Here is a 24,272-nt window from a genome sequence, read left to right as displayed (position 1 = left end):
ATTTTGTTGTTATTGTTTTCTTTAGTTCATTTTCCTTTTAGCACTGTTTATAGATATGTTTCATGTTCTTCCTCCTATTTTGATTGTTCTACTCTGTGTCTCTAAATCGCCTTCCCTTTCTGCCCTGTCGTCATCTTTCCTGCAGCTCTTTCCCTTCATTTTGATCACCTGTTGCTTGTCTATTCAATTACTTTTACCTGCCAACCTGCCGCTCCTCACTGCTTTTTCCTACTCTATTTAAACCACCTGTTCCCCTCCTTTTGTTGTCGGATTCCCCGTTGTATTACCCCTTGTTTGAGCCCTTCCCCATGGTTGTACCCTTAAGTTTGCTCCTACCGTTTAATAAAATTACACTATCTCATCATGCGACTGCCCAACTCTTGTCTGTTATTTAGTCCAGTTATTACCTCATGAAACATGACAGCAGAAGGTTGGGGGTTCATTTCCTCTTGTTTTCTATATGATTTGGATCAGGGGGCAGTAGTAGCCATGACGTTTTTGTGTCTCGTAAACCATTTCTGTGTGTACATTTTCCATGTGTTTTTGGATAAATACCCTGGTATTTCAAAGAGTTCATGAAGCTACACACCATAGCTAGGTCTCCTCACAGTTTGAAAGAAAAACAGGTCCACAGATTGATTCCTAGATCCTCCACCGCACTTTTCCACGTATTTGTCCTTTGTTTCATGCCATGCCCATCCTGAAGTGCTTTTACCCAAAGCCTATGTAGTCTCATTTGACCGAAGTGCACAGCTATGTTTATAGACCACTTAAGGTGCATTCACATTGACCACAATGTCGCCACTGTTGCTCGCTGTCGCTCACCTGACATTTCAGCGGCCGTACGCACAGCAGGTAAAAAGCCACAAATACAGCAGCTCCAGGCTTGGTCCTTTCTGAACCTGTCTATGTAGTAATAATTGGTTGACTCATACAACTCAGGCTGACCGCAGACCGCCATTATCAGCTTGTCTACAAATTGCCTCTGTGGCATCCCTTAGCATTGCTTTGCGTGACATCGCTCCCGTGTTGCACCTGGGCATAGGGATAGCCTGTAAACCTGTTGCATTCACTTTTAATGTGAACGTACCTTTACAGTTTAAGCAGCTCTACATCTTTATGTTTATTATTGCAGAAAAAAGGACAGAAAAGGCTTTTTCCTGGGCTCCCAAGGAAGTCAGCATCTGAAGGTTATAAATTACTTGATGAGCCCAAGACACCATGCTGTGCTTTAGTTCTTTAACTGTGAGTTTTGGAGATGTTTTTAACTTATTCCTCATCGTGCAGGCTGGCTAGACATTTTTCTGTCTTTTTTTTTCAATTTCTCTGACTGCTGTTATGGACAAGTTTAGGCAGTTCTGAACTATTTCCTGAGTCACAACGATTAAATCATATTGGTCTTATTTTAAAAACATGCTCTCTTGTCATTCCCATTTTAAAGAATTAAACATGCCATAACAGCTTCCATCACAGAATGTTCTTAAATAATTAATTCAACTGTTTTCAGGACCCCTGAATTTCATATGGTAATTTCAAGTTCAAAATCAAAAATACTTAGACTGATCCAACTTGGATCAAATAGTACCACTTTAAACAGTGATTCATTAAAACAATTTAGGATCCATTAAACCTCTACTTCATTTTCTTTTTTTTCTTTCTTTTTTTTTTGCAAAAACACACAAAAAAGAGTATAGATATTTTTTGTGTTAGTATCAAGGCAACCTCAGATAGGGAAAAATCTATGAATGCAATACTTAGACTGATCAAATATGGAATTTTTTTTTTTAAATAGAAAACAAAGTAATACATACTTCTTGCCAGTTTGTTAATGGCTCCTTGCCAGTCTCAGATTACACTGGATTTACTTTCATGGCTGACAGAATTTTTTGAGGTGTCAGATAAATAAAGACGCTGTTGCTGCAGATTAGATGATGATGTAAATTTCCCATTCCACAACTTCCCAAAAGATTCTGTGTTGGACTGAGATCTAGTGACCGATAGAGGTCAATTATAGTACAATGCACTGATACTTTTGTTCACGAAAACAGATTGAGATGATTTGAGCTTTCTGCTATGTTATTGTAGCTAACAGAAGAGAAATTTGTGGTCATAAAGTGATGACATGGTCAGCAACAACATAGACTGTGGCATTTAAACAATGCTCCCTTGTTTTTAAGGGGCCTAGAACTATACCTCACGCCACTATATCGTCACCAGCCTAAGCGTTCTATACAACACATGTTGGATATGTTTTCTTGTTTTAAGACACATTCTGACCCTACCATCTAAACGTCGCATATGAGTTCCAGACTGAACAGGCCCGGGAATATTTTTCCAGTCTGTTACTAATTTTGATGATCCTGTATGAATTGTAGCCTCAGCTTCCTGTTTTTACCAGACTAGAGAGTGACCTGGTGTGGACTTGTGCTACTGTAGTTGCAGAGTTCATTGTGTTGTGCAATCAGAGAAGGCATTCCACACAACTAGCTAGTAACAGCTACAGTTATTGAGCTACAGTTGCCTTTTTCCCTGTCATTTGTCCTCCTTTGACCTCTGTAATCACAAGTTAATTTCCTCAGCACAACTGCTGCTGACTGAATATTTTCTCTTTTTCAGGCGATTCCCGGTAAAACAGACAGATGTTGTGTGTGGAAAATCCCTGTAGATTACCAGGTTCAGAAACACCCAGACTAATACAGTCTGGAACCAACCACCGCGCCACATTCGCAGACCCTTAAATTGCCTTCCTGTTGCTCAGTTTGAAGTTCTGCAAGTTATCTTCATGACGCTTCGATTCCTGAACGCATAACGACTTGCTGTCATGTAACTGGCTATAATAAGAAACAGAACTGGTGTGACTGGATAAATGGATGATGAGCCTATATTTAAACAAAGAGTGTAAAAAGAAGAGGTTGCTCAAAGCGCCATTTGTGCAAGAAGAAACAATGCGTTTTCATAGATTACTGCAAACAGTTTTTTTTTATTCTGTCATTGCATAGTCTATAAATAAAGGCTTAGTTTATTGTTTTGGGCTTTATTTTGTAGTTGCAAACCGGAAATAGCGACTCTCCCGACTCCCGAGGGCTTGACAGCAGATGTCCGGGAGCACGGAGCGCACACGTCGCCCTCTCCACTACATCGCACCACTGCGGTAGGATCGGGGTGGCATCAGCAGAGCAGCAGACGGCAGGTACGCTACACAGTTCACTTGTTCCTGCTCCGCGCAATCCCAGAGGCGACTTCGTCACTTAGGAGCCACTTTCCCTTGAAAGGACATACTACAGCAGCATCTCCCAGGTTTGCTCCTCCAGCCTGGCGAGAGCGGAGGAAGGAGAAGTTTTGCCCGTGTGATTTGTGTGTGTGTGTGTGTTGTTGTTTTTTTTTTTAACAACATCCCCGTAACCTTGGAAGACACACCTGACTGCCGAGCGAGGATGGGACCGCTACTCCCTTTGATCGCGTTGTGTTTGAGCGCCGCTGTCCCGTACCGTGTGAAAGGTGAGTGGAGGAGTCATTACGTTATTTATTTATTTTTGCGTTATTTCTAGAGTCGAAATAACTGTTCAACGCTGAACGGCGTGTTGACAAAATGTGTTGAAAGTGCTGACATTTTCAATTAAAGAACGGGGGTGGAAAAAAAAAAAAAGCTGCTCAAAACGTAATGTGGGTCTGAACTGTTTGCAGAGTAAGAGCAGCCTATGTGCACGGTGCGTTAACGATATGTATACGCGTTCACGACTCATTAGTTAATGGGGATACATGTGTTTCTAGGACGTTTTTAATTCAGTCAGACGGATGGAAGGGTTTCTTTATCAATGCAGGATTTCTCCTAGAGAGATTAGCGCGTTAGGCGCACAGAGTTAATATATATTTATATAAAAAAGGGTATTTCTGCGCTCCCTTCCCGAGATGTTAATCAGCTGCTGGTCTCGCTCTCCACTGGATAAAATATGCTGAGCGTTCAGGTTTAACTGCCTCTACTCCACGATCACCTCCTTTTTCTTTAACAAGATGGATTCAGAGAAATTAAAGACAGATGAATGGAAAATTTCGTAAGTGGAACAGATGGACCGTGAAAAAGAGAATGTATTGCACCTTCATTTATAGCTGCAATGTTATTGACCAGGGTGGCATCACAAAAAGGTCAATTAAGCACTTGGAATCTAATCTGGAGCCTTAGCATTAACAGGCTGACTGTCTTTCCTATAGAGGAAATTGCTGAGTGCTCGTAGATTGACCTATACACTTTAATTTGCATTACAAATCACTCCACGTCCTCTCTTCTTTTGAAGCTTTCAGTTGCTGGAAATGTTTATGCTTTTGCCCGCTTTAATGTTGCCCGTGGTCAGCAGTATACCTGTGTCATCTCTGTAAGGAAAACAGTGTGCTGTTGCCCTAATGGAAGTGGGTCATGCCATCTTCCTTGTCTCTATCCATTTAACGGCACACTTGCCTCAGGAGTAACACATGTCAGGCAGACCTCGGTCTCTAAACAAGGAGTCTGCCTCGAGCAGACTTTCTAGGCTCCCTGAGCCCTGGTGTCAACTCAGTGTCAACCGTTGCAAGACATAATACTCCCTGGTAGACTGGCATAATGAATCTGGAGGAGAAGAACAGAGCTATGGTGCTTTGGGTCGACTTGTTTTTAGGCTCAGAGAGTTAAAAATATACCTCGGTGGTACCTTAATTAATCTCTGTAAATCTCTGCTTATTTCTAAAAATGTAAGTTTTATGTAAATTAGTATTTTGCTTCTAAACGTAAATTCAGATTGACTGATCAATGTTACAGGCTCTGTTTTGTACTTTACATTCTAAATTTAGCAATACAACCTCAAACAAATGGGAAGGGTGAGTAACATGGTTGCTTTTTACATAGAATATCCAATATTTTTGCTATTTTGCTTGTTATAGAGTAACACTGAGTACAGACAGCTGATTTAGCAGGATATTATTTAAGTTATCTTCCCAGGTTGCAAGTTTGCAGTCTGCTGCTTTACAGACATACAGCTCTTAGTTAGCCAGCTGTAGTTTCAAATTAAGACAAGGCAAGCTTAGTTATATGACGTCACTTATACACTAGGTAATTAAAGTGCTTTACAAGAAAATCACGGGAAAGAGATAAAGAAAACTGCATTGCGAATAAGAAATGGTATAAATCACAATTGCGAAATTTAAGCATTACATTAAAAATGAATAAATCCAGATTTATACTAAATGTAATGCTAGGACATGATATAAATGAATGAATAAAGTCCTTTTTTATATTAATAGGAAAGGTAGAGTTAGCAGTGATGTTTTTGGTCCTGCTTTAAAGGAGAACAAGGTTTTCACACACCTTAGATTTTCAGGGAGTTGGGTTCAGAGCTGAGAAACTAAATGTTGCCTCCCGTTGTTTAGTGTTGGTCCTTAACGCTGAGTAAAAAGGTCCCTGATGACCTGAGGGGTCTACATCTGACAAGCAACTTTGAGTTGTATTTAGCCTTAAGACCTTTCAGTTTCTAATAATCAGCAATCAAAATCACTATTAGCTCAATTAAGGGATGGCTTGCACTGCTTTTTTTTCCACACTATGACTCTTTTAGTTTTTTGCAACTATCCACATTTCCAAATGACCAAATTAGTCTTTCTTAATGTGTAAGTTTTCACTTTTCTGGCTGACCAGTAGTGCCCAAGAAAATATGGAGGGAGGGGGGTGGCACTGCTATTTTAAGCCAGAGGCGCCTTTAGGCTTAAAGAAGAAACTCCCCAATCACTCTGGCATCTTAGTAACATGGCTGTAAATGGTTGGAATGGTAAGACAAAACAAATCTGCAGTTTTGTAGATGGATGTACGTAGAAGGAATGTACATGATACAAGATTAAACTTCTCTGAAGGCAACACTTTTCTGTAACATCAGACTGAATGCCAAATATAAAAAGCTTTGTGTCACAATAGAATAACATTGTTATCATTAGAAATCCTGGTACACGAAGACATGTTGCACCTATCCGCAGTCATTATTCAATGATAGCAGGTGCCTTCAGAGATAGCCCAAAAAACAAACACTATTGGGGATGTCACACAGTGCCACTAAAATAAATTGATGTGCCAGAAACATTGGCCCTCAGGTAAAAACAGACTGCATTGTTCCAAGTCTGTGCGCAATACATCACATCGTCTGGTTTCTGGTGCTGACTCTCACACATTGTTTGGTATTCTGCCTGTCAAGCTTCGAAAAAGCATAGGATTGCACTCAGTGTGTGGAAATGTAAGATGCTCTCTTCTCTGTACTTAGACCCACTTTTAATGGATTTTTTGTGTGTGTCTTGTTTCTGATTTGGGTTGTATTGTAATAATTGTACAATTGAAGGCTTTTAGGGAAATGGAAAGCCATCTTGATTAGCAGCACAGTTGTCCATATTTAATGAATGGTGATTAATGTTAATGTTGTTGGTTGCTGCTCTGTTTGGTCAATGAATTCACTCTGTAAAATAGTTGAAGAAGTTTGTCTGCTTTAATCGTAGAAATGTAATTGCTAGAATATGTGACCCATTTTCGTTTGACTCTGAATGGATACACAGATATAACATTGCAATTAATTGTTTTATTTTTCTCAGTGTACTACATGTCGGAAGAATTGCAGTGAATCACGTCAACAGATGTACATCATTTGAGCACCTCGAATGAACACACATATTGTATTAATGGTCTTTTGTAGTGATATACTGCTATCCTTCCATTGTATTGTGTTAAAAAAAATAGAACAATTAATTGGAATTTTATACCTGTTTTGCTGAGAGCAGTGTTACTGGACTTCATCTATAGATAAGCTTTATCACAATGTTGTGACATTTCTGAATAAGACAGGCTGGGAAAAGATTGCTGACATGGTTTGGTTGGTGGCAATCAGACGCTGCCAGTGTGGGTTGTTAAAGGGAAAAATAAGGCTGTATTTAAAAAATAAATAAAAGTATTTTATTATTATTATTATTATTATTATTATTATTATTATTATTATTATTATTATTATTATTATTATTATTATTATTATTATATTACTTAAACTTCTTGCATGGGCTGAGACTGACTCTCAACCTAGAGGTTGCAGTGTACCTTTATCCATCTGAAGACCATAGCCTCAGATCAGTAAGGATTAATACTAATTCTTTCTACTGAATAATTAAACTGGTTGTTGGACTTGGTGTTTCATGTGTAGCACTTTTTCCAAACGGTGAAAAATGACGTTGTAGATGATTCAATGGATAATCCTTGAATACACATATAGATAAAAGTGATTTATCTAAAACCTCATTACATTTGTTGGCCAGTGAAAGTCGCGGTTGATGTTTGGGTGAAGACTAATAACAATGTCTCGCAAACAATGTCCAATATACCCTTCATTCTGGTTTTCAACGTAGCAGTCTTTAATCGGAGTATAAAGGTCAGAACTATGTCAGATCACCAGCCATGATAACCGCAGGAATCAAAGTGACTCGGTGATGCCGTCCAATGCATAGGGGAGGTCCTACATAGAAAACTGTCAGGGACTGACATTGGCTGTTGTCTCTTCCTAAATTGTTTTGGGATATATTTGTGGAACTTAATTGGGCTATTTATCATCCATGCACATGTTCTTTAATCCCCTTAATATTTGTCAGAGGTCATTTGTCTCTTATGGTGAAAAGTTAATGGATAAAGTGCTACTTATGTCATGATGTAGTCAGACCTCTGCTGTCCTGCCTACATTTCATGCTCAACTTAATAGGACACTAGGGGGACGATTATAGGGGATGCAAGGACACTGACAGAGGAAGCACTTTAATAAAGCTGAGGCGAACGTGACAGTGCAGGTTGGAGCATCTTTAAGACAACAGAGATTTAAGTTAGCTTTTGGAATTGAACTAAACAAGTTTGTGAGTATTACTTTGCTTTATCTGTTTACCTTATTTAACCCCTTGTAATTGAGTAAGCATGTGACTAGCCCACAATCTCTTTCGAAATGCTATGCTGGGCTTCAGGCTCATTTCTCGCTTTTCAAGGTAACTTGCAGCTTATCAGTTCCGCATTTGTACATCAGAGAATGAAAAAGTAGAAATATTTAAACTCACATGGAAAAAAAACGCTTATCAGCAGTAAAAATAGCTTCTTTTCATGCACAACTCTTCCCCCCCCCCCTTTCAAATCATTATCTGCTCCTATTCACACAAGTCTGGAAACATTGATTGTGAATGCGCTCAGACATGTTAAAAGTATAATTTACTGAAGCAGCAGGCAGCATTATAATGGTGGGTTTAAGCTGTGATTTTATTTTATTTTTTTCTTCTTCCAAGCCTTATGTTACAGCTGGTGTCAAAATTTAAACCATGGCTCTGCCAGGAAAAACAGGCCCCCTGAAAATAGTAAAAAAAGATTATATGAGTGCTCTTTTTGTAGTGTCAGTTCATGTTGAGTGTACATTAGTTGTTCCGCTAAGAACATGGAGCAGCCTATCATCTCCTAGCTCTAGCTTTCATAAGACCACACACTGGTTTTAAGTAATCCCACTGGGTCGTGATAAATGACTCAACTGTGAGAAGGCTCACAGTGTGTGTTGAGCCAAAAACACACACACCAAAAAAAAAAAAAAAAAAAAGAAAGAAACAGATGATAAAGTTTTATATAGCCCCATCTGAAGTCTATGCACTATGGAAGTCTTCATGTATGGCATTGCTTGCTCAAGGAAAACATTGTGATTAGTTATGAGTAATAACACAATCCACGCCCCTCTGTGGTGGTGTAGTGCACTACATATTTGATACGGGAGGCAGTTTTGAATCCAGGTTGTGTCAGGAAGGGCACACAAACTTGGCAGAGGTCTGTGTCACAAGTGGTGGCTTCCCCTGAGTTAAGGCTAGTTTATGGTTGATGCACATACATTCTGCACAGAAATTAGATGTGCAGAAACAACTTCTGCTTTTATTTCATTTATTCTCTGTGCAGGTTTTCCTGTGAAGTAGCACTATTTTCCTAGACTTTAGAGGGCAACGTTGTGCACCTACGCCAAGCCTACTACATCCCACTACACGTAAATGTAGAAAACAGTTGTTTCCAACATTTTAAAGCCTCTTCCTTTCTTCCAGGTGTGATGGCGATTACTGTCCAGGAACAATTTGTTGTTCATGTTGATCTTTATGGGTTGAATCATAAAGATGTCTATATTTACGAACCTCTGCCAGAAAAAGCTCTTTCTCATCCACCATGCTTTTCTTCATGGGACTGTCCTCATAGTTAGGAATTTTCCTAGGTGTGCGGAGTGAAAACCTTTAGCCCTGCCAAAGGGCGTGGTAGCCAAAATCGCGTAATATGGCCGTGCGGACCTCGCGGACGTGTTAAGCATCAACCATACTTACAGGAGCCTCTGAAAGGACTCACAGAAGTAATAATAGTCCACAGTTGTCAGTTTTGCTTCAACAGTCTTTCTTGTTGAAATCTAAATACAAAGTGAAGTTCCCAAAGCCATCAGAGAGAAGTAGTTATACATCAACAATATCCAAAAAAGGAATGTCATTACACTGTTTTTATACACCAAATTACAAGTTTTCAACCAGTTTAGTTTTATCATGTTAAAGGTGTCTATATTTATAAAAAATGATGACAATTGGATTGCAATTAACCTCTCGCAATCCATTTGAGAAGATTCTGTCAATTTGAGCTGAGAAATAAAATACATTAAATTTTTTACATCAGATTTTATTTTATTCTTAAATCTGTGATGAAAATGGCACAATCAATTTCTTTTTAGCAGGCATCGGCTGGTTACCAGTATCAAGGTATACCAAGATATTAAAATGTTATTAAATAATCTATCATACCCTTTTTATGGTTTACAGTCCTTCATACAAAATCCCAGAGACAGTGCCAGAGTGAACACATTTTTCTCAAAGTCTATAAAGCAGAGAGGATTGCCACGCTGCTCCTCCCTGATCTGTTGCTACTTCATAAAAAATAGTCTGAAGAGAAAATAGAAATATTGATAATATGAATTTCTGCAGTGTCAAGAACAATTTCCGGGCTTCCTTAGATAGACAATGGTTCACTAATTGGCATTATATGATCAGCTGAATTTGACTGCATTGTACTATAATTATACCTAAATTAGACCCTGTGCGAATGAATATCAGTCTGATTCAGTGTTAGTCATTTGATTGTATCAGTATGAATTGGACGCCAGTTGACATCTGTTGTAAATTGACAATATTTAAATACATTGAATTTAAATGAAAAACTGAACTTAATGAGGACGACTGGAAAAAACAGTATAATAATTGCAAATAGTCAATGAATACTATTCATTGACTACTAATACTACCTAATGTATGAGTGTGTATTTTATCTTGTTGGCTTAAGAGGCTATATGACAATATTGATGCAATTTAAATATATGACAAAACATCTCTGCTGTAAAAATCAATATGCGAGCAGCAGTGCAGTTCGACAAATTCCTGTTTTTCTGTTTTATATAAAGTCAATTACATCACTGTTTTAAATGTTTGTGTTAATACCATTTTGCCATGCCACAGTGGTATTTCTACTCTAGGTTATCAGACCATTATAATCTCATACTGGCACATGGTTGTATGCCAGAGCAAGCAACCAATGCCAAAGCAGCCAGTGTTTCTACAATTTTACCCATTATGTCTAAAATACATCAATTATACCGAAAGCCATTGTTTTAGCTGCCAGCAGGGATGAAGATTGATTGGAAACATAGGGAGGATGAGCGGATCTGACAAGAGGCATGAATAGCAAAGATGAGACACGGAGTGAGCTCTTCTGCTAAACTGATGAAAAAAGGTTCCAGCATGTCAGTGATGCAGAAGATGTTTGGATCCTACAACAACCAAGTGTTTCCCCAAACTCTGTTAGTGTTTATGTTTTTTTTCCTAACTGAATATTTTTGGGGCAAAAAAAAAATCACTTTACATTATTTTTTCACTATGACACAGTATGTACGACGCCGGCCACATTTATTGGCACCTCTTGTAAAGATGTGTGGATACAGAGACAAGCCTCTCACATCATGCTTATTCCCCAGGGAAACAGAAAGTTGTGGATTAATAATACGTTCTAGAATCGCTGATAATTCTGGAAATATAAGTATGAATTGAAACAATACTTCAGTTGTACTCAGACTTTATTTCAAAAGGGATAGGTTTGGGCTGTCGATAACTGTGCCACCAATGATTCTGTGAGATTTATTTGTCACTACTGAATAAACCCTACTAGGCTGGAAGAAATGCGGAGATTAAAAGAGATTCCATACTACTTGTAGTGCAAATCATTCATAACTCTCTTTACAAAACCTGAAGAGGTTTTATTTTTTGTAGCCTTGGTATAATGTAAACATTATTTTTTGTGATGAGGTTTGTGTGGAGGGATTGAGTTTTGTAGTAGAAATGAAAGTATTATGACAAGCATTACAAGATCTTAGCTGTTTTCCCTATGCTGAGTGCTTTGGTTTATTAGTTTATTTCCCTGTGGGTGTGGCAGCTCAGAGCTTTGGACCTGACAGATTTGTTGGAGTGGTGTCACGCCAATATTAGCCTTTCTTAATCAGTGTTTGCCAGAAGTGTAAAAGTCCACCTTCGCATAACAGATCAATAAGCAGAATAATTGATTTTGGATTAAAGTGCAGAACTGCAGCAGCTTTTAAATCTGTGGAGGTGTGGGTAGTTTCAGCTGGTTTGAGTTTTATTGGGTGACTACAGCCTTCAGAAAGCAAGATTAAAACTGCAAAGTAGCCTTTTATGAGTTATTGTCCAACACATACATGGTTAGATGATGCAAAAACCCTTAACTTTTCCATTTTTCAACAGAATGCTGACTAAACTGGCACATTTTAGTGATGTTCTTCTGTACTGCGTGAGGACAGAAAGTGCTTTAGTGTGGTATTATCGTCTCTGAAGTTCTCATTTCTAGCTGTACTTTTGGTTTTAAAAAGCTCTCAAGTATGTAGGGATATTTTTGAGTCCTATTAAGTTTGTAATGGTTGAAGACACAATTTTTATCAACCTTTTGAAGACACGATTTGCAGCATTGCGTCTGTATTTATTACAGACAAAGCTGCAGATTTTGCACTTTGACGTTTAGCCAGACCAAGGGGATGTTAAAATCACAAGTCAGAGCAGTCAGCTTTGGTTCGTTATGGTGAGGTTTCCCCAGGTGGGTTTTGCAACATCAGAACATATTTTAGCAAGCCTAAACAACTGATTTGAAATCAGATGGTTGAGCATATTGGTACCTAACACGCTAGCTGTTACCTTGACGCACAGTACGTCAATGTAGTCACGTTGCGCTCCTTCAAGCCGCAAGACGCAACACCCACCCCCTCGCGCATGCTCCATGGTAGTGTGCAACTCCCCCACACCCTCAAGGTAGCACACACTTCACATAGCCAACAACAACGACACCTAACGCCAGGATTAGCCAATTTTCTTGGGGAAACCCTGAGTGTGAAAGAGTTAGAGGCTTGTAATGTGATACAGAAAGTCTCCCTTTAAATTTTATGGACAAAGACACCATAACCCCTACACAGTGTTGTAGCACACATATACAGTGTGTGGAAGGTATTCACTCCCCTCACAGAGAAATGATCAGTCCATCATCTTAAAATGGGAAGAGAATGTCCCAACTGCAAACCTACCAAAATCCACGCTGTCTACCAAAACTGACAGGTCAGTTCAACTTAGTTAATGTCTAACTGATTCACAACAAATGACATATCAAGGCACCTAGAAAACTAAGACGTTTTGTCTGATTAATCCAGGAGTGGATTAATCAGACAAGTGGGCCATTAAGACTCTGAAGGAGCTTCAGAGATCCAAAGTTTAGGTGGGAGGACAAGTATCACTTTTGCTCACCACACATTTGGCCTTAATGGAAAAGTGGCAAATGGAAAATTGTCATTAAAAAAAAATCTATAAGAAGTCCTGACGGAAATGTTCCCTAAGCCATAAAGGCTATGTAAGAAACATTTGAAAGAAGGTGGTCTGGCATAATGAAACTACAACTGAACTTGTTGATCTACACACAAAATGCTATGTATAGCAGAAGACGAGCAATACACACCATATTTAGCACACCGTGAACATGGTGGTGGCAGGATCATGCTGTTGCAGTTCGTTTCTTTCAGCTGGGATAGTGAATCTAATGAATGGGACACTAACAGTAACCCTTAAAAGGGTTAAATCAAAGCATATCTGTGTTGTAGAAATGCCCAGCCAAAATCCAGACCAAAATCTATTTGAAAATCTGCGGCAAGACTTAAAAATGATGGTGATTGCAGTCTGACTGGGGTAGAGGTATTTTGCAAAGAAGAATGGGAACATGCGCAACTCTGGCAGAGACAACATAACCGAAGGCGTAATTGCAGTTCTATTCACATTCTACAATTAGGCACCAGTTTGTCCTGTTTTATTACACAAAATCTTTACTAAGTAAATTTAAGTATTATCATGTGACAAAATGTGGAAGAGCTCAAAGGATGTAAATACTTTTAAAAGATTGTCACTGTTTCAACTTATCTTTGAGTTAATAGAACCAAGTGCAGCCTCTCTGCTTGTGACTTTGTGTGTGAGCACTGATGCGTGGGTTTTTGTTTGCAAAGTTTGAAGATACGTATAACCCAGAAATGTCAATGAAAGAGGCTAAGGCAACAATTCAGACTGTTTTTGCACATTGCTGATGTAAATCTATACTATGCTCATTTTCAAAAGCACAAAGAAAAATACTTTTTTGATCGTGCCAGTCAAATGGCTTTTTCTGATATTTCGTTTAAATAATCACAGTTTTGAAGTAAAAGCTTGACTGGAGGCTTGTGCATTATCCTAAATATAGATAAATCTCTCTGATCTGTTTTAAGGAGGAGTATTTAGGTAATGGCATACCCACTGAGAGGTGAAGTGCAGTGTTTAGTGAAATATCCTCAGCACAGATGTTTTAAATTACCCCTGGGATGCCTGGTGCCATACAGGAAAACAGAAGGAGAGAGGTAAAAGGATATAGATGAGGATGCACATTCCTTCAAATGTGGAGTTCAATAGACAGAAAACACTCACATCAGACATCAAAGTAGAATCCATTAGAAAACTGAAAATTATTCTCTACTCTGTTAATATATCCCATCGGCATTTATAGGTAAGGGCAGTGGTTGCAACAACTTGCAGCATTTTCTTGTTAATAATAGAGTGCAGGTATGAACCTAAAAGGGGTGTTTTTTCCCCTTTCTCTGTTTCTGTCTTTAAATACTTAAGAGCTAAAGTAATTTACATGGGCCTAGACAATCTGGTAAACTGACACACAGACAGTCATGTTTTTATTGTAATAAAAGGAGTTCAGTTTTGTATAATTTTTGAAAGAAAGAAAGCAAGAACAGGGAAAAGTGAAGGACAAGTTTTGTTTCAGCATCATACCAAATATCAATTATGTTTTTTTGTATTATTAGACTGTACTCTTTTCTACCACAAGGCTTAATTTTTCTTTAACCTCATAATATACCCAAGGGCAAACTAGATTATGTTGCAAGCACCTGAACAAATCATACGGCTAACTGTAAAACTGAAGAGAAAAGAATGAAGGACTCCTTCCAAATGAAAAAGAACATGCAAGAAATCAAAACTAATGATTTTATTAAAAGTTTGTGTCTACAGAAAGGTCAGCATAGTTTATAACGCCTAAGGTCTGTTCCGAACAGCAAATTCCACAAAGAAATTGCAAAATTATTTCATGGGTTGATGCTATTTTGAGTGTGTGAGTGTAGTTTATATGCTTTACACGGGGAGTGGTGGCCTAGTGGTTAGAGCAGGGCGCTCTAACCACTTGGCTGTAAGATCCCAGGTTTAAATCCTACAGACTGCAACCCTAGGTCTCTGAGCAAGACCCTCAAGCCTAGTCTGATGCACAGTGATAGATCAGGGCTCCCTAAGGGATGGGTTAAAGCCAGAGAACCAATTTCGCTGGAATGTTTGTTGCAATGACAAATAAAGACGATTATTAAATTGAGTTTGTTTCAGTATCTGATGGAAACATTTAAGTGTAGTACATTTTGTCGGGTGGGAATAAAAAACCTGTTAAGAACTACCTTTTTTCAGGGGTGATAAACACTTATTAGCGCCACTTCTTTTGAAGGTTTTCCAACCCCCTTTTGTCATTTAATAAGAGTCCATGTTGCCATTGTGATTCCCAGAGTTTTTCGAAGAGAAACAGGCCCTCTATCTTACTTAAACAGTATCCTCTATCTTACTTAAGAGTAGATATGAGGGGATTTTGTATATTTTCATCCTGTGTCTTTTACCAGACTCACCTGGAGTGTGTGTGGTCAATAGATTTAATCTTATTGTCATCGGAGGAAAGGGCAGTTCCTGGTAAATTCCCACAAGCATTTAGCAAGCTTGTCACAATAACAAGTGTGATAGTAGACATGAAAAGGCTTCTTCTTGAAATACCTTCTAAAAACTAGTAGACATGTGCAGATACAATCTAATGGTTGTTATTTAAACTAGTGACCCCATGATGCTACTATGTGTGAGAACGAGAAACAGTGCTCTGAAACCTTATTCGTTTCTTAACAGATTTCTTGTGTTTTTGTATTTTATTTTGGTAGGAACTTAAGGGTTTTAGGTCATCAAACAAATTTTGATATCAGACAAGTATATCCTGAGTGGATACAATAAGATATACTTACTTTTTTAGATACAATAATGATACAATAATGATCTAAAAAAAAAAGAAAAGAAACAGATGAGAAAAAAGTCACAGTGAACCACAGGGAATGCCCTCATTGACAGTTTTTTTTCTTAATTCTAAATTAAATTATTTGCAAACTGCTTTTTCATCAAAAATGAAGATCAACAGTATACAGTATACATACAGTATACCGTCAATTGCATGATGTTCTCATGTCTTTCCCATTTGTGCTTAAGAGAAATGGGCCTCCATGACATGTCATGGTTATCCCATGGATACAGGAAGCCATGAATTATTAATTTAAATAAATAAATAAATATTTGGGCTATATTTGTTTCTGAGAAAATGTTAATGGTGCCAATAAGTGTGTGTAAATAATTTAATTTAGAGCAGGAGAGTTTTTCTCGTCGATTATTTATTTTTCAGCAATTCGTTTAAGACATTTTATAGAGGATTTAGTTGCCAGTAAGTGTCAATTGCAATTTGAGCTTCATCAAATTATTTGGAAAGTGAACAAAATGCACAAAGTATTGAACAGTAAACTGGAGTTCTGTAAACCTCATAAAATACAAAAAAAAAAAATAATTGTTTTGTTTGGTCATTTTTGGAATGACCATGACTTGGATGACTGATAATCTTCACTAGCATACCTCATAAAAAAGTTTGATATTGTTTTTGCATAGTATAAAATTAGTGAAATTCCACATGGAGCATTTATTAAGCCCCCAAGGTTAAGCTTTATCTTACATCTTCTGTCTTGCTTCCAAGCTAAGTCTTTCCATGGGTTTGTCTGTGTATTATTTGCAGCTGTTTGAGGCGTATTAAATATTTAGTCGTGTGACCTTTCTAACCTGTTTTAGTAGTCTTAGCTTGCAGTTCTAGTACATTCTGAAGATAGTATATGTTGTTCTAGTGTTGAAGCTCGTAGGAGTCTTAACAAAGACTCCTTAGGATGTAAAAATAGTTTGAAGGGTTAAATGTTCCCTGTAATAAAATTGAATATTTATAGGTTTTACACTCTGTCTTTTTTCCTCTGCTATTATCCATACAAAATAGATTTTACAGGCATAGCACACCAATCCACTGTTAGAAGCTGGTTTGATGTTATTAGATTTTTTTACTGAAATTTGCAATAAGCTCATATATTTTGGCAGTATGGGATTGTTGATTTTTGTCATACACTGTCTCCATCCACCATTTGAAGGAGATGTGCAGAAGACTAAATATTTGCGCATAATAAAAAAAAGACAAGGAATTACAGAGAAGAAGCTGTCCTGTGATATTTGAAGGTTTGATAATCGCCTTTGATAACACCACATCACTCTAAAAACCAATGCATGTATAGCATTCTCTCGCTCCACACTCTGGCTTTCTGGAAAAGTCATGCCTGATACATGAAGCTCAGTGACCGAGCGGGTAAGCAGGATCAAGGAAATTCAATTTGTCAGGCTTGCCCTTTTCAGTACATACAATACACAGCTTAGGCCAGTGGGTTTGATGTATGAGGGCAACACATATAAAAAGATGTTTTTATAACTCCTTCCTAATGGTTCTTTAGTATATTTCAGATGCTGCAGAGGAACACCATGTGCAGCAACTCTTTAACATTTTAGGCTGCCTGGGGGTTTTAAGTTTAATAAGCAACTAATTTTGCTTTGTGAATGACCTGCCACGTGAAATCTCGAAAAGTTGGGCTTTTATGGCTATCAACTATAATTCAAACCACGATTTTAGGAGCAGGTGTATTGCGTGCGTGTACTTTATTGCAAGATATCAGAAAATTGCGTGCTTTTATCCAAGAGATGGTCAGAGTGTGTGCCAGAATCATTACATGATGTCATGCTTTTAGGATAAATTTCTTTTCTTTTTTAATCCTTGCAGTGCAAGTTTTTGCTCTTAAATATCAGAATCAGAATCAGACAATAATCCCAGAGGGAAATTACTTTTGTTACACGCTCCAGATATACAAAAAAAATTTATATATATTAGGGCTGGGCAAGTTAACGCGTTAATTTCGCGTTAATTCATTAGACTATTAACGGCGATAATTATTTTATCGCGCATTAACGCATGTTGCTCACATGCTTTCAGTCAGTGTCAGTCAGCACGCTTGCTGACTGCAGCGCGCTGTCACGGCAGCACTCTCCCACTCCCCCTCCCCTCTCGTACATGGCTAAGCGGCGCCAGCCAATCAGCACGCAGGCTCAGCCTGGCCCGCCCACTCAGCTCTCACACAGACTTAACACACAAACAGCTGAGAGAGACCGCAGCAGCGGAAAAACATGAACAGGGGAAGTAGCACTGTTTGGCTTCATTTTAATACAGTAAATGAAATCAAGCTGTATGTTTTGTAAAAAGCCGGTTCATTTCAGCGGAAACACAACAAATTTATCTAAGCACGTGAAAAAACATGAAAACGTCGAGCCACAGAAACGGAGAGAGGAGACGAAACTTCTGTCATTGCCCCGACAGACCCACAGACGTCTCTGACTGAGGCGTTTCAGTCCTCCATGGAACATCCAGGTAGATCAGTGGTCATCTTCAGCAGCAGTTCATGTTAAATTTCAAAGTAGATATTATCTATCATATGTTACTGGAGCCCACACATAACATGTAATTAAGACCTTGAAAGAACCCAGTACATATATTAAAAAGTGTTATTTAAGATAAGATAACATTAGCTAATCCTTTTTTTATCCCACGACGGGGAAATTTATAGGATTAAAGCAACAGGCAGGTGCACACAACACAGACAAAATTACATAAGGATTGAAATATATAAGAGGTGGATTAGCGAAAAAACACTGAACATAACATTATTGTTATTATTATTATTATTATTATTATTATTATTATTATTATTATTATTATTTAATTTTAATAATAAAATAAAAACCACAAAACCCAAAAGGTCAACAGTTTCATGATACATCAAGCTTAGGGACTGGCTAATATACAGCAGGTCAAAAAAGGCCATATTTTGGCTGCAGTGCTTGCTGTTCTCTTATGAAGAAAAGATCAACTAGTGCACTAAATTCAATAGATGGGTTGAAAATATCCAGTATAAAATAAGTGCTACAAATGTTACAATTAATTCTTGGAGTTTGTACATGCGATTAATCATGATTAATCGGGCAAATTATGCGAATAATCGCGATTAAAAATTTTAATCGTTGCCCAGCCCTAATATATATATTTACAACATTCCACACAAAGTAATATATATATATATATATATATATATATATATATATATATATATATATATATATATATATACATTTGTATGACTATAGATCCAAATAAAGTGATAGTGACTTTTGCAAGATATATGTTAAATATATGTTAACACAACACTTGTTGACACGAGCGGGGGTAGTAACACAGCAAACAAGAGTAGCTGTTATTTTCTTACTGAAATATATGACAGAGAAAGTTTCAGACCTGAAATTGACGTTCCTGCAAACCCACTTGCTAAAGTCTAGCCGGTATGGTGTATGTTGGATGGGAGATGTGGTCACATCACATTCAGCTCAATAGGAATAATTACAAAACAGTTAGATGTTAAAGGGATATGCACACACTCATACCTAATTCATGGTGTCTTAATGGGTTAAAAGCCGCCATGCTCTAAATGAACTTTGATGCTTATTCTGATCAAGCTGTAAGGATGCTTATTCAAATGAAATCATTTTGTATTATAGACATTCTGTATAGACCAATATTTGGTTGCATAATACATTTAAAATGCTATACAATATGCCAATTCTACTTGCCAGTGATACATTTAGCCAGGTCAGTGGGCTTTCATTGTCATTGATGACCACAGTGGATGTGTAGTGTTAGTGGTCAACATGCAAAAACTCAGAAAGAGGGATAGGGGCATTGTGAGAAAAGACAAGAACTAGTGGTAGATTGAGTTGTCCATGTTTTTTTGTGTTGATTTGAATCTAAATACCTAAAACAGCTATGAAAATCCAATTACAGTGTTTTCAAATTCAGAATAAAGGTTTATTTACATTTCAAACTGTTTTAAATAATCTTTCATAACTGTAGAATTATCCATTTCAGATTGTATCCCTCTAACTACATTATGTTTGAAACCAGATATGATCAAATGCAGGTCACACTGTCGTCAATGGTTAAATAAATTGTTACTAGAGATGCACCAAACAACAGATTTTCCCTTGACCAGTCACTGCGAGGTCAAATACAAATAATAGTAATAATAATAATAAATTCATCATAACTAAAACCTCTCACTTTCTTCTTTTGATAAATACGACAAGCAAGAGCATCTATTGTGATTCACCTTTTGAAGTTTAATACAAGTCTCAAAAAATATGCTTGATGGATAAATTGGGATATGTAATTACACTATTCTCTGTTAGATTCAAAACTGCCACCTCAGTCACCAAACCTGGAGCCTATCTTTCTCTTTTTTGAGTTGAAGTCCTTGAAAAAATCAGAATAGCCAATTCAAACTTCACTGAAAGTTGGAAATTGGTATCTGTAAAGGAAAGCCTTGCTAATGCATCTCTAATGGCTACAATGTTTTTACCGTATTAGTAAGAATTAATTTGCAATAAAATGGCATTGAAATGAGGTGATGAATGATGAATTCATCAATTGAAATTTTGCCATGGCATAATTTCAATGTCTGGTTATTTTATTTTATTTATTTATTGTTTTGTTTTAGAAATTTAGGATGATTTCGTGTTTTGTTATGATGTAATACTGCTTGAGGTTCCAAACAGGCTCTTAATTAAATGCCAGGCTATTTATAAATAGGCGTTTATAAATTGTGACATCAAGAGATACTTATACTCCAATACTATTTAGACAAGTAATTTGTTTTAAAATATTATAAAACTGGCTTCAGTGGACAGGGTATTCTTGTCAACAAAGCAACAAGGTTGTTATGGTAAAGAATTGCAAACACTAGGAAAAAATTGATTTCTTAATGGTGGATTAATTAACCTATGATTGGTTGTTGAAATCTAAAAAATCTCAAACATTTGGAATATTTTAAACATTACAATGTTAAATTCTGCTGTGTCCTTTGTGAATTTTGAATCACAGCATTGCTAAGTCATAGTATTTATTTGTATGGCATAATTTGCCTCTCATCCAAAATGCTGCATGGGAAACATCCCTACAACAAGAGTGCTAATGAGGAAAACATTTAATGAACAAGGTCAAAGAAAAGCCTCCGTGTGCTGTTAAATATGTATTATTTCTGTGAATTCACACACAATGTAACATTAAATGTGTTTTTGACACCCTTCTTGTTAATCCGACGTGGCACTTTCCATCACTGGCACCGTCTTCTTCAGTGTGAAGGATTCAAATGAGATGTGAGCACTGCTTCATCATACATGTTTCATGAGTCTTTTTAGGCTGCTCCTGGGATAAAAGCGTGAATGTTTGAGATCTTGTCTGGAAAAAAGGGTACAAAAGATAGGAGGTGTCCAAGATTGTAATGAGGCTAGCAAGATCTCCTGGCTTGCGAGCAAACTGGGGCATCTGTAATGAGTGTGAAGGGAGACGAGGGAATGGGGGGCAGAGCAGAGACAGAGAGGTATTTTGCGAGCCTGCATTCAGCCACAAGCTGTAATGTCAGGCGCGCAAAGGATGGCTGGAAGGAAGGAGATGTCAATCATGCTGTCGCTCCCACTCAAAAGAAGTACTGGATGCATTTGGTAATTATGACTGTGAGCACAGCCTAAAGTGTTGTTTTCCCAGAAACTGAGCTGACTTAGCATTAGCATGCATGTGATGGCTCGGGTAAAATTTTCTGCACATTAATTATGACTTTTTATCAATAACACCCCATTAAAATACTTGATCTTGAAACTGAAATTATTTAAAATTAAATACCACATTGTCAAAGTGTTGAGCAACAGAAGCGTATATTTGAAATCTGGTGAAATATTTATGAGGCCATATTAGCTTTGCTGGCTCCTAATTAGTAAGAACCTGAAATAGATTTCAGAGTGATTTTAATTATCACAATCCATCAAAGGGTGTTGTTGTTATGTGTCTTTGCCAAGATGTGATTTACAACAGAGAAGAGTTTCTATATTTATTTAGGCCTCTCCCTTCTGATCATCAGCACACATTTAGAACCAATAAGTATGTGTCATGACCTAAAAGTAGGTTTGTTTTTTCACTTCAGTGTTTTTGTAGTCTGCTGTGAATTTGTCATCAATTTCTATTTCACTTTGATTGTTATCTTTCAAATCACTACTCAAACAGACTATCAAAGAATTCCATCGCTGTTAAAACTATAACAATCTACTGTGATTTTAATTCATATTGGCTGAAACAGATATGAAATACTATCCCCTTAGTATGGTTCTGAATGGATAACATACATATTTTGCAGGTTGCATGAAATCAATTTCTGACACCTGAGGTCCAGGACAGTGGTTAGAAGTTACTTTTAATCCCATACTCTTCTGGCCGCACTCTCGGGTCCCCGGACCAAAACCTTCTGAAGGTCTCTAAGACCCAGTTTAAAACTCAAGGGGACCTATCCTTCCAAGCTGTAGCCCCCAGACAGTGGAATGCCCTGCCTGTCTCTCTGTTTGTCCGACTCTGTTGAATCCTTTAAAAATCAGCTGAAGACTCTTTTATCTAGACAAGCGTTTTCCTGAATGTACATAGTTTTGCTGTTGTCCTTGTAAGCTGTTCTTATATTTCTATTTGGTATTTACTACACTCTGTAAAGCACTTTCTCATTTTTCTCTGTGAAATGTGCTATATAAATAAAGTTTACTTACGTACTTAACTATTGACTCAAGTATGTGTTGTGATCAGATAAATAAGTGCTAAGAATTGGATACTATAGGTGTAATATGTTAAAAAAAAGCATGAAAGAAAAATGTGAGAATGAGGCAGCCGAGAGTTCAATCAATGGTTGTCAAACAGTCGCTACATTAGGTCCAGAGCACCAAAGTTGGGATCTAACACATAACACAATGGCGACCCGAGAAAAAAGCAATTAAAGCGAAGCCTCTAGTTCCTATTCATAAAATGAAAATGTTTGTGTTGATCTATCCACTGAGAGAGGAGAAGTCAGGAAAACTATTGTCATAGATAAGGTGCTATGAGACCTGACAAATGCTTACTTTATTCAGGGATTTAAAATACTTCTATGTTGAGCAGTGCCTTCCTGGATCTTAACACTTATGACAAAAATTAGCATTCAAAACATTAACATTCTGACAATTTTTAGGTTGGTCTTTTCAACTTCTGTTCCTATTCTGACCATCATCATTGCTCTGATATCCATGGTTGTCAGCATCCATATTTGTGCAAAAAACTGAATGACCAGAATACGGCATACTATTTTTTAACTATGCGGGCAGTACAGCTCTAATCTAAATTAAAGTTTCTTGGAATAAAATTGTCTTTAGCTATTTTTAAAAGTATCCAGAGTTGTAGATGGATAGGTAGTGCATTCCACAGTCTGGGTGCAACAGCTTGGAAAGATTGGTCTCCTAGAATTATGAAGCGTGTGGGGGGGACCATTAAAAGGTTTTGATAGATGACCTTAGACTATTGTAAGAGATGTATGTTTGAAGGAATGTGTCCATGTAGAGCTTTGAAGGTTAAGCCTAAAAAATTTAAAGGAAATCTAGAACCCCTAGATTGGCAGCAAGTATAGCGACTTTAAAACAATGCCATATGAGTACCTCTGTTTGATTGAGCCAGTAGTCTCACAGCAGAGTTTTGGGCAACCTGAAGACAAACCTAGCCCTCCTTTGTTAAAAATGTAAATATATTGTTACAATGTTGACACCTTAGATCTAAGATTTGAGAGGTTCCTCAAATTAAAAAGTTGGTTCTTACTACCTGTGTTAAATGATACTTCAGGAAAAAAGATTAATCAAAAATAACACATATAATGCTGTGTTTAGACCGAATGTGATTTAAGCGTCAATGAGACGTCCAATGCCTCAACTTGGACGCTTGTGCAGAGCGTCAGCAGTGTGGACAGACTGTTCTGACACACATTAGGAGGAGCTACCATGTTCTTTTCCTCAAACGTCAGGGAAATATATATTTACCATGGTAAAAGTTGGGATAACTTACCCGAGATCCCAACATCCTTGCTAATCCTTCTCCAGTCAAGGTCCTTTCCTGTCTCTGTAGTGATAGCTGACTGATCGTAGATAATAGGATGGGCAAAAAACTATTCCTATGACGATGGGCTTGTCCTGGAATGTCCTGGATTGTCCTGGATTGTCGACCTCCCTGCTTTTCCGGGTCGTTCCGTCCCTGTCACTATGTGACACAGAAGGGTCTCTCTGATCCGTTGATGCTCTGCATGTAGCTGCAAAAGTTCAGATTTTCCAACACTAGCCTCAGACACTCAGACTCTTCAAATCTCAAAACGTGCTGCTTCTGACGCGCCTATGCACATGTCCACCATAGACTTTGCATGTAAACCAGATGTCACTGATGTTCAAAACACATTTGGTGTGAATGCACCACAAGGCAACACTTCCATGAAAGTCGTAAATCCCCCAGTTATTGTTTGATGTCAGACATGGCACTTTCC

The 24,272-nt window shown here is 37.7% G+C and overlaps 1 protein-coding gene across 2 annotated transcripts in view; it reads left to right on the top strand.

The window, feature by feature from the left end:
* Nucleotides 1–3,347: 3,347 nt before the first annotated feature.
* The window catches only part of edil3a (EGF-like repeats and discoidin I-like domains 3a), a 185,162-nt gene continuing 164,237 nt past the window's right edge, over nucleotides 3,348–24,272 (top strand). For both annotated transcript variants that reach the window (XM_036144398.1, XM_036144399.1), the window contains exon 1: nucleotides 3,348–3,498. In XM_036144398.1, coding sequence (XP_036000291.1) covers nucleotides 3,435–3,498 — 64 coding nt within the window. In that variant the 5' untranslated portion in view covers nucleotides 3,348–3,434. The remainder of the gene's footprint in view (nucleotides 3,499–24,272) is intronic.

Source organism: Fundulus heteroclitus, chromosome 12 (assembly GCF_011125445.2).
Source record: "Fundulus heteroclitus isolate FHET01 chromosome 12, MU-UCD_Fhet_4.1, whole genome shotgun sequence".
NCBI classification, from domain to species: Eukaryota; Metazoa; Chordata; class Actinopteri; order Cyprinodontiformes; family Fundulidae; genus Fundulus; species Fundulus heteroclitus.
This window is presented reverse-complemented; position numbering and strand designations above follow the sequence as displayed.